Source organism: Cyanistes caeruleus, chromosome 6 (assembly GCF_971803275.1).
Source record: "Cyanistes caeruleus chromosome 6, bCyaCae1.hap1.1, whole genome shotgun sequence".
In the NCBI taxonomy this organism is placed as follows: Eukaryota; Metazoa; Chordata; class Aves; order Passeriformes; family Paridae; genus Cyanistes; species Cyanistes caeruleus.
In genome coordinates, this window is record NC_141706.1 from 21694845 (window position 1) to 21705594 (window position 10750).

At 47.6% G+C, this 10750-nt stretch overlaps 1 protein-coding gene across 3 annotated transcripts; it reads right to left on the reverse strand.

The window, feature by feature from the left end:
• Positions 1-150: 150 nt before the first annotated feature.
• TSSC4 (tumor suppressing subtransferable candidate 4) lies at positions 151-9151 on the reverse strand. Of its 3 annotated transcripts, XM_086892643.1 has the most exons (4): positions 4526-9151; positions 3947-4074; positions 3059-3131; positions 151-1948 (listed from the first exon to the last, which is right to left on the reverse strand). In XM_086892643.1, the coding sequence occupies exons 1-4, from the start codon at positions 4790-4792 to the stop codon at positions 863-865; spliced, it is 1554 nt and encodes a 517-aa protein (XP_086748769.1). In that variant the 5' UTR covers positions 4793-9151; the 3' UTR covers positions 151-862. The 3 variants fall into 3 exon arrangements, with proteins under 3 accessions (XP_086748769.1, XP_023784786.1, XP_023784784.1); XM_023929018.2 differs by lacking the exons at positions 3059-3131; positions 4526-9151 and having other exon boundaries at positions 151-1988; positions 3947-4075; XM_023929016.2 differs by lacking the exons at positions 3947-4074; positions 4526-9151 and having other exon boundaries at positions 151-1988.
• Between the last annotated feature and the right edge of the window lie 1599 nt (positions 9152-10750).

Consider the following 10750-nt stretch of genomic DNA (forward strand, 5'->3'; position numbering starts at 1 on the left):
GTTTAGAATCTGTAAGACTTGAGGGAGAAGTTAACAAGATGGTGAAGTTAGAGTAACACTTTCAAGAGTTTTCAAGACAGTTTTGAAATCAAATAAAATGTTTGGTAGAACTTCTACAGCTGCATTACTCAGCGTGGTTCAGAGGTGAAATCAAGCTACAACGAAAAGTTTATTGTATCACATAGAACAAAAAAGTCTCCAGTTCTGGTATAAATACTTCCACAAACACCCCAATCCACATACAGAATCAATATGGAAGCAGCACCTCCTGCAAAGCACATACAAATATGCAGATCATTATGTCATGTAACAGGGCATTGCTGTGCTTTCACCCTCAATGGCAATGAGAGAAGGATGTTTTTAAACAAAAAAATTAAAGGGTTTTCCTTCCTGGGATAGGGCAAGGAGAAATCACATCCAGTGGAAGACTACGTTTTATTTTCATTGTTTAAAAATCTCTACATAATGAGCTCATCACCTTTTCTCCAGGATTCCACAGGATTTGGGAACAATATCAAAACTGGGAATTACTAGGAAGCCCTGCAGCCTTTTAGCCAACACTTCTGTTTCTTTGGATACTTCAGCTCCAGAGCAAGACCCAGGGAGCTTTTCAAGCAAACAAAGCACACTTTATTCTGTCCTGCCAGGATGCAACTATCCTGTGCCCATGGACTTTCCATAAACAAAAAGTCTGGAATTTATTTTAGGCAGCTTAATTTCGAACAATACAAAATATTCTTGGTGGCTATGATGCAAGCTGTTGGACAAAAAGTTATCACATGGTTTTCAGGCCAGGAAAAAAAAAAAAGGAAAAAAAAAAGAACAAGACAAGTCCTTGGATGCCTCCAATGTGCTTCAACCTTCAGGACTCTTCCTCCTCCCCTTCATCTACTTTATGTCTGAAGTTTTTCCTGCTCTTCTTCTTACTGCAGTGGAATCCAACTGGTCCCAGCGATGGCTCTTCACCTGTATCACCAAGCCTTGCATCAAGTTTGTATTCTGTGTTCTGGTCCCCTTCCATCACACACTCTTCCTCCTCTGCTGCTTTTCCACTGTCACTGTCTAAGTGCCCCAGCTCAACCTTATCTTCTTCCTTCAAGTCATCAGTCTTCCTAAGAGATTTTCCTTTCAGATCTGTCTTCATCTGTTTCTTATCATCCTCTCCTGTCAATCTTTTCTTTTCCAGTCCATCAACACCTCTTTTAATTGGTTTGGTGAAGACAATCCTCCCAGCTCCACAGCTGGAAGGGTCCTGGTTGAAGAATGGGGCATAATTATCTTGGGAAACCGAGCTCTGTTGCTCCCCTCTTTTCTTCAAACCACCTAGAAATTCCATGGCCACTGCCCTGTTAGTCTTGTCACTGGACTCTGAAACTCCCTCTAGGCTGTATTTGGTCCAGCGCTCTGGGTGTGCCATATAGTCAGGCACTGCAGGAGAGGTTTTGGGAGCCTGCACTGGTCTGGCTTGCCTCCCCATGTTTTCTGGGACCAGGGTACCTGAAATCGTGGTCGGAGGCAATGGACGCTTAAACCTCCCATCAACAACATTATCATCACGCATTGAGGGCACAGACAGCTTGGCTGCCTCTTCCAGGCAATCAAAAATGTTCTGGCTACGGAGGGAGAATGTAGAACTCATGCCCTTCAGATGGAATGGCTGGACAGGAGATCTGTGACCGCTGTTTGAAGAGTCAGTTGTGTCTCCTAATCTGAAATCCCCTTCATCTACAGATGGCTCCTCTGGAGATATTGTATCAACTTCTGCTTCACCTGCCAGCCCCAAGTCATCAGAGTCAGAATCGCTGAGTGACACCGTGTCTGAGGGCAGAGCTCCTTCGTAGTCTCTGGCACCATCAGCCACTATCCCCAGAAAAGGTTCACCTCCTTCCTGGTCTCCCATCTTCGAGCTGTCACTCCACTGCGGTCTTTGATGCAGACCCAGGAACAGCTCTAAATACAGTTTTCCAAATGCCCAGCGAGTTTAGTGCCTAAAATATAAAGGAGCATAAAAACTTAACTGTGAAATGAGAACCAAGGATGAGACCATCACACTGTGTTGTGCAAAGTAATTATAACTTCAATACAATAGTTAGCTGTGCTTTAGGGATTCCCAAGCAATTTTGCTTCAAATGAAAACATTATTTAAGGAATGAATGCACATTAAAATTAAAGATTTACACAAGACTGAATATAAGAATATGAAGTAATTGAAAGTAATGCTACCATATTTCATTAGAGGTTGCTGGGATATATCAGGTCTAATTACTAAAAGATGAAAAGCTCTTGAGTTAATCTGAATCCCCCCTTATATATAAAGCTGTCTTATATATCTTCCAAGAGACAGCAATGACCTCTGCATATTACACCATGTGTTTATTCACACTGTAAAAATGCACAGGAACACATTCAATTTCTCACTCTTTGATTTGGCCAGTACAATCATTACTGCATTAGCACTGTACCTGCTGTTCTGATAGCCATCACCTTCTGCCTATTACAAAGGACACTATGACTGATCCCCATCAGTGACAGAAAACCCACAAAAATATCAGCGCCACTGTTTCAAGTCTGCTTTAATGTGGCATAAAGTACAAGCTCCACTGCTTCCTCTGGCTTTAAGCTCTCAAATCATTAATGGATTCCAGGAATTCGAAAACGAGCCAGCTCAAGAAATCAATCCCATTGGATTAAGAAAACTAATCACACATGCCATGCTCACACATGGAAACGAGGAGAGGTGGCAACCACAGGCCTGCAAGAGCTGGCCCTTCAGTCAGTAAATGACAGTGTGATTTGAAGCCTGACTTTCAGAAGCAGCTGGAATACCTGACAGTGCCATGTGCTCAAAGGGAACCTTGCTGGATTCAGGTGGTCGGTGATCAAGCTACCATTTGCTGGGCAACTGGAAAGAGAGCTGGCGTACGCACACTTTTTGGTTCAGCTCTCGTGAATTATGGAAACAGTTCCAACATATTATTAGGATAAGCTTGACTACCTAATTATAGGCTCTTCTGAAACGATGCAGTAAACAGACATGGAAAGTCTGTTAGTCACTCACTTTCTCTTGAGACTGAGTCAGCTTCCCCTCCTGAGGGTCAGTTAAAGCCACCAAAGATCTCAGCACTTCCACCCTAGAAAACAAACATTTCCATCATGATACTGGAAATGTAGTTTTAAAAATAATTCTGTCCCACTCAATCATCCAAAGCTGTAGAACTGAGTTCTAAATCTGACACAAACTCATGGCGGTATAAAGGTCTGCAGATACTGAATTTTTGGCAGAAGAACAGCAGACAGCCTAATAAGGCAGGCACCACTATATTTACCCAGTCTCCACATTCATACTGCCAACTTTATCCTGCAGAACAGAAGAGAGGTTTTAAAAAAATTCAAGCTCTAACTTGCACGTGCAGAAAGCCAGTACTAAATAAACAGTATTAAATGCAGCTAAGAAGATACAATAATAATAGTTATGCACTGCAAACATTAAGTGTTGCTAAGTATTAAGATCACGGGTAACACAGACTTCTGTTTCTAAAGAAAGGTCATGTTCAAAGATTTTCATGAAGCACAAAACACAGAGAATCTTCTGAGGAGTGCTGTGTTCCATGTCAAGTCTGGCTGCCTTTGACAGAAAGGTTCTTACGGCTGCTTTTGAAAACACTGCCCTCCATGTAATCCCTAGCGGGAAATAATCTTCTTTAAATGATACAGTCTTCTACTTAGTTTTGGAACACATGAAACATTAACGACTACAATTTAGGAAAGGCTTTGAAGTGCATAATTAAATAAAATAGCTGTTTTCAGACAGCAATAGAAGTGTGTTCATCATGGGCATCTCTTGTCTGAGAGCACTTACACAGAAAAGATCCTAAGGAGATGTTTTAGCCTTAACAAAGTTAGTGGCCAAATATGCTGGCCTTTACAGCACACCAGACTCACTCACAGGTTTGTTATGGTGATGTGATCCCAGCACGACTCGGAAAGAATGACGTCTCTCCGGGTGGGAAGGTTCCCAGTGGGCTCCTCCATCCTGGTGCTGCTCAAACACACTGTGCGTCTTCCTGCTGCCTCCTGTGAGGAGGACGAGACCTCAGTCACCGCAAAACACGGCCACGGGCCTGCTCTCACGGTGCAGAGCACCGCACCGAAGCCCACGCAGTCCCTCGGGACAGGGATCCACAGGCCCCCGCGCCAGGGAACGGGGAACAGGATCAGGGAAAGAACGTGGGCCGCTGGACACTCGCCCCGCTGAGGGGAAGGCCACGGCGCAGCCCCAGCTGTGCTGCCCGTCGGCTCCGGCCCCAGCGCCCTTCGCGGCCCGGGACGCTGCTGGATGCGCACCGCGCGCACCACACGCGGCCCTCGCTGGCTCTGCACCCCGGGCACCGCCACCCGCCCGGGCACACAGCGAGAACCGCCGGGGAGGGGAGGGGGAGAAAACTGAATGGAGGGCCCCCGTACCCCGACACCGCACAGCCCCACACTTGCCGCAGCAGCCGCCCGCCTTGCCCGCTCTTCCCACCTCTGCCCCGCCGCCCGCGGCGCGCCGGGACACCGAGTCCCTGCCGGGCTCCACGGAGCGGCCACGGCGGCGGCAGGACCACAACTCCCGGCGGGGAGAGCGGCGCGGAAAGGGCCGGCGCCTCCCGCCCCCTCTCCGCTCCACCTCTCTGGGGGCTCCTGGGAGCTGTAGGCGGCCGCCTTCCCACGGCGGGGGACATTTTGCGAGCTGGGGAGCGGGGCTGAGCGGCGGGACTACAGCTCCCAGGGCGCACCGCGGCGCCGACATTTCGCGGCCTCTGCGGGGCCGCACCCATTGCTAGGCCGGGTGCGGGGTTCGGCGCACGGGGCTCGGTGCCGGGCCCTGCAGCCCGGAGAGCCGCGGTGCCGCCCCGGAGCTGTCCGGCACCGTGAGGGGCAGGCACGGCACCGCCCTCCGCAGTCGCAGTTTGAAAAAAACCCCATGTCACGGGTTTTGTTCTCATCGAAAAGCAGGGATTGGCCACCGCGAACACATCCGAAGTTTTTTTTTGTTTGTTTTGGTTTGGTTTTTTTCCCTCTTTTTATTTTTTATTTTAAAACTAGCAAACCCAAACCCCAAGTCACTTGAGGAATAAAACCACTATCCATCCAAATTTAAAAATAAAAAAAAGTTTCCATTTTCTATCCCAGATGAACATTTTTTGCACATGTGTCAAGAAGTGGAGCTCTGTCTGAAAATGTTTCATTGGCACTGGCCAAAGAGGCTCGATTTTTGTTTTTCCCCTTATTTCAGCAAAAAGTTCAACTTTTCAGTGCAAATCCATTTCCCAAGAGGCTTCAGTATTCAGCTTGTTTTCCCAATGTTTAGGAAAAAGGGTTCGCTGTGCCGAGTGGTTTTGTCAGACAATATTGTGGCTGCAGAGGATTCACTGGCTCCCTCCAAGCTGGGCCTCACCGTGACTCATCCGAAATATAAACTGCAGCCACTTCATATGCATCCTCGGGTTTTAAATACATACTTTTGCCTGCTGGAGTGTTGCTAATTACAGTAATTTATGACACAAGGTCTGTGTCCGGAATACACTTGGCAGCAGTGATGACGTTATTGCAAAATGTCTTCTGTCTAGCTGGAGTCGTGCTGTAGTTTTAGAACAGCTCTAGAGGTGCTTCCCCATTTGGTGATCCTATTTTTGATAATGTATCTGCATATGGTAGTCCGGTCACAGGCATTCAAATGAGTATCCAGATGGAGGGAGGAAAGGGAAACATGACTCCTGTAGTAGGTGAGCAGGAATGGAAAGGAGGAAAGCAGTAAATGGGCAAACGAAAGGAAGACTAAACCTGGGTAAAGGCTGCCAGTGCTGTGTAACACGGTCTAGGCTGTTGTGGAGACAGCAGTAGAGTCTTGGAGCTTAATAAGGAGCAGGCAGGAAAAAGGATGTGGAGTGGTGGCATGTCCCATTTCTGTAAGAGTGGAGACAGGCAGGGTACAACAGACTGGTGTAGGCAATGGCACTGTCTTCTTTTGAACCTTGGTTCTTTGTTAGATCAGGGGCTTAAACGGGCAGGAGAGGGCAACACCACCTCCAATGTCTCTGTCACCTGTGGGTGTGGGTTCCTTCAGGGACAAGCCCCATGTCTCCGTTTTCAGAAGCTACAAGTTCTCACTTTTTGCCTGGATGATGTGTGTATTGATGACTAGGGAACCTGAATGCACACTTTTTCTCCTTCCTTGTTTTTAATTCATGAAATTAGCTCAGCTGGTGCTAATAGCATTAATTAGCATGGTGCTAATAAAACCCAAGGCTGTGGGTTTGATCACCATACAGGCCATTTACTTAAGAGTTGGACTTGATGATCCTTGTGGATCCCTTCCAACTCAGCTTGTTCTGTGATAGAATCTGTGATATTTAGTATCGCATGCAGTGGAGAACTGAGGCTGAGCTGTTTATTCTCTGGTGGCTGAGGACAAGGCAGCTTGCAGCAGTGGAAATGCTGGTGTGTTGGGACTTTCGCTATTGCTTGGCGACAGCTGAAATAAAAATAATGAGTCAGAGTCTGAAGACCAACAGATGGTAAAGTGTTTTCCCCTTGCTGGCCTGAACTGAGGTGGCTTGAAGAGGGGGCTGGAAGGTGGAACTGAGCTACAGCACAGGCCATCATCCAAATGAGCGGGCTGTATCCAGCATGCAGGCTCCGAGGGGCCGCTCATTTGCAAGGATGGCTCCATGTGTCTGCAGGAAGCCAGCGCGTCCCTGTGTGTGGGGGTGGCATGTGAAAATGCACAGCAGCCTCAACCCCATCACAGGCGCCTCATGCTCCTTTCCTGCATATAAATCTGTCCTTTGGCCCCATCCAGTGACTGTTTCCACTGCTCCCTGGCAGGCTCCTGCTGCTCCTCCTGCCCTGGGAGCCTGGGGCAGGAACCACTGGTCCCTCTCCTCACAGCTATAGGAAAAAGCAGCAGGCCATTCCCCAGCAGCCACCCAGATCTTGCAAGCCAGATGGAGCAATAAGATGCGTTTTTCAACATCTCCTGCATCTGGAAGGAGCGTGGAAGTTACTCAGATGTGGCCACGTGCAGCTGATGCTGGAGCTCTTGAGGGGAGGTGCGGTGGGAAAGGAAAAGCAGAGTCATAACCACCGCAACCTTCTCTGCTGGGAGAAGGCAGTCACACTAAGCCAGACTGGTACAGCCTGAAGGAAATAAATGAGTTGTCCTCTCCCATTCGCCAGAATGAAGTCCTACAAATGGCCTTGAAATTCCCTGTGGGGTGGGTTTTCAGAATTCAGTGCTTTATACCACCTCTCTTCTACATTGAGCTTCACTTACCTGTTTTACTTTGGTCCTGCAAGCAGCTTAGATTTATTCCAGTGCTGTTTACCCATGTTGGTGCTATTTTCCCCTAAGGTAACTACATAAAATTAGTTCCTGTGGAGTGAGTTTTAATGCAGGCAAGCTATGAAGGTCTTTATCAACTCTATTCTTCACAATAACAATGTGATTGCCAGCCTATAGAGGACCTGCAGGGAGACACCACAACCCCTTTTTTTGTTCGAGACATTGCATGTGTGGGAGGGAACTGAAGCCCTTTATGAGCAAAATTAATACTCTCTGCAATTATTCCAATTTTTAAAAAGAAACAAAAACAGTTGGGGGTGTCTGTTCATTTTGATTTAACCACAGAATATTTGCACTAAGAAAACTCTTCTCCCAATTTTGCTGCTTTTTCCTTTCTCCTATCCCTGCCCCCAGGTGCCTGATACTAAAAAAATGTGTAATGAAAGGCTGAAAAAGGTCACTGGAACCAGCTGAGGGGCCTTAAAATTAACATTAACAAAAAAAACCCACAGAACCCTAAAACTCCCCAGACCTCTTGTTCCAACAAGACCTGTGGGAGCTCCATCAACCAACACTGAGCCTGGCATTAAGAGTGTGAATCCCTGCTGGAGGAAATCTCAGCAGCCTGCTTGCAGCCAGCAGGCAGGGTGTTGTGTGCATGCCATCTCTCCTGGCCCAACACCAACACCTCTCAGTACTCAGCAAAGCTGTGTTCTGGCATGAGGGAATGCCCTTGCAAAGCAGGGCCAAGAAATACTTTTTTTCCAAAAAAGAAAAAAGTAAAAGGTGTGATTAAACTGTAATTAGAAGTGTTACTTGCAACCATTGGCACATGAGCTGGGTCATCTAAATCCACCGAGAAACACCAGGCAGTCTGCAGTAGTTGCCCTCTAATGTGTCTGCAAGTGTGAAAACAACGTGGGTTTCAGTTTGCTGCAGTTTTAGCACCTGGGAGGTGTTTTCTGTTTGTGTCAGGTCCCTGAGCACTGAAGTGAAAGCATCAGGCCGTCAGAGGTCAGCTGAAGGGGTCGCAGAGAACAGCACTTGTGCGTCCCATCGCTTAGGTTATGCCCTGTGCAAGGCAGTGTGATGCTCCCCAGGATGCAGCTGAGGAGTGGTCAGGAAAAATATGCAGCCTCCATCTAGTTCAGGAGCACAGCGTGGTACTTACGGGACTTGGGGTTCCTAGCCTGTGTCTACCGCTTAACCAAGAACTGGTCAGATAGGTCATCGTTTCCTCTCCCTTTCAGCACCACTGGTGGCAGATGTTTCCTCCCTTGGGGCTGTAATTCCGCTGTTGCCGACTCCCTGGTGCAGCCACAGTTCCCAGCCCCACCACAGCCCCGACAGTGAATGAGATTGTTTAAACAGTCATCTTTTTTCCTCCCCTAACTGTAAGGGCGGTGCTGTCATGCCCAGCAAAGGAAAGAGTGGTTCAGAGCAGGGATGTGAGCACAGCCACGAACGCATCCTTCATCCCTGAGCCCGGCAAGGGCAGCTGGCAGGCAGAGGAGGGTGCTTGCCTCTGCAGAAACCTCCACCATAAACAGCTCTAGCATGGGAGAGCTGGCTGGCTTTATTCCCTCCTATGAGAATATTGCAACTCTTGGTTACAGCTTCGACAACCTCTGATTAGGGAATGGCAAAAGCAATTTATGCAAGTTAATCACAGCTGTCTTAGTACGAGACAATTAGGCTCATTGCTGCTTAGAAAACAAACAGCCCAGAAGAAGCTTATGAAACAGAGTCTGCCAAAGCAAAAAAATACCTCCAAAATTTCTTGTTAGAAACACTCTAGGAGATTTTAAAAAGAAAAAAAAAAAAAACAAACCAGCTTGGGAGGGAGGAGGAAAAGAATTTCCACTGGAAAAAATCCTGGTGTGGTCTAGTTTAGAAAAATTCATGCTTGTATTTTTAATTCCTGAAAAATCTTGTTTCACAAGGAAAAAAAAAAAAAAAAAGATTCCACAGTCACATTCCTAGGCAGTGGAATTCCACAGCAAGGTCTTCAGTGACTTTCCACGTCCTTCAGACCTCTGGAGAAAAATGTTGAAGAGAAGTGTAAGCCAGGGTTGTCTGTGCAATATGAGCACAAACAAGCTGCAAGCTGCAAACTCCATCCACCCTTCCCCTCACAGTCGGTTATCCACATGGCCTCACATGCTCTGACATGGCAGGACTGCTGTTTTCCAAGGATAACCCATATCTCCACACAACCTTAAAGGGGCCTGTTTTACCCAGTCCTCTCCCTGTATCATATTCAGCTCATCTGTTTCAAGCAGATCAATGCTCATACTCAGACCTGAAGTGCAAAACAAAGGGAACCACATTTAGCTGGGGGAGGTTTAAGATCCCAGCTATAATTCCAGGCTGAGGTCCCAAGGCACACACCCTGGATGCCAAATACATGCTGTGCTTTGCCCGTTAGTCTCTACTATTGTTTTTTCCCCCTTGAACACCAGCTTGGGTCTGACAGTGACTCATATCAGCTTAATCCTAGCTCCAGAGGCTAGAATAATTTTATCCCCATCTGGAGCAACAATGCAGTGTCACAATCCAAACATTTCATCTTTGCATGAAGCAAAGAGCATCACATTCATGGGAAACCACCTAGAGGGTCAGCTGAGGACGGTTTTCCCTGCAGCCCAAATTTTGCCTGAACACAAGAATAAGACAAGCCTGTTCCCTTGGAAGACGTGGCAGAAATCAGTACGTGATGGAAGGAAACAAGATCTGACAACACATCATTAAAAATCCACTAACAAGGGGGAATTGCTTTGTTTCATTTTTTGTTTATTGTTTTTAAATATCTATTTTTTTTTTCCAGAAGTCATTATGTCCGACTCCATTAACATTCAGGTAAACAAGTGAAAGAACAACAGATGGGCATGATCTTGCAGCACAGGCACAGCCGCTGTGAGTGGGGCTTGCCTTTCTCTGCAGCAGCTCAACGCTGTGTTCCCTCCTTGCTCTCCCTCCCGCACCCCCCTCCCTCTCTGTACCAGCACGGGTGATGGCTGGCAGCTGCCGCAGGACATTAAACACAGCGCAAAGACCAAAACAGGACAGAGGCAGGCAGGCAACGGAGGGATCACAGCCTCCCACCTCGCTCTCAGCCAGGCTTTCTCCCCTGATGCTGCCAAGGGGCAGGTGGGAGCAGCAACGGTGGCATTGCCAGACCATCCACAGAAAGCAGAGCAGCCCAGTCCCTGTTCAGATGGCAGCACGGGGCACTTTGGGTCATTTTTGGAGGAGCTCACTTTAGGAGGAGCCCCTCAAGTGTGCGCAGGACTGCCACCATGCATCCCCTCCCTCTGCCGAATTTCAGCACACTCTTTTTGCAATCCACATTAGCTCCCCTACAGCTGTGCCCCCCTTCCCTTGAGGGAGGGGCACAACTGCAGGAGCCAGCACTTCTGGCAA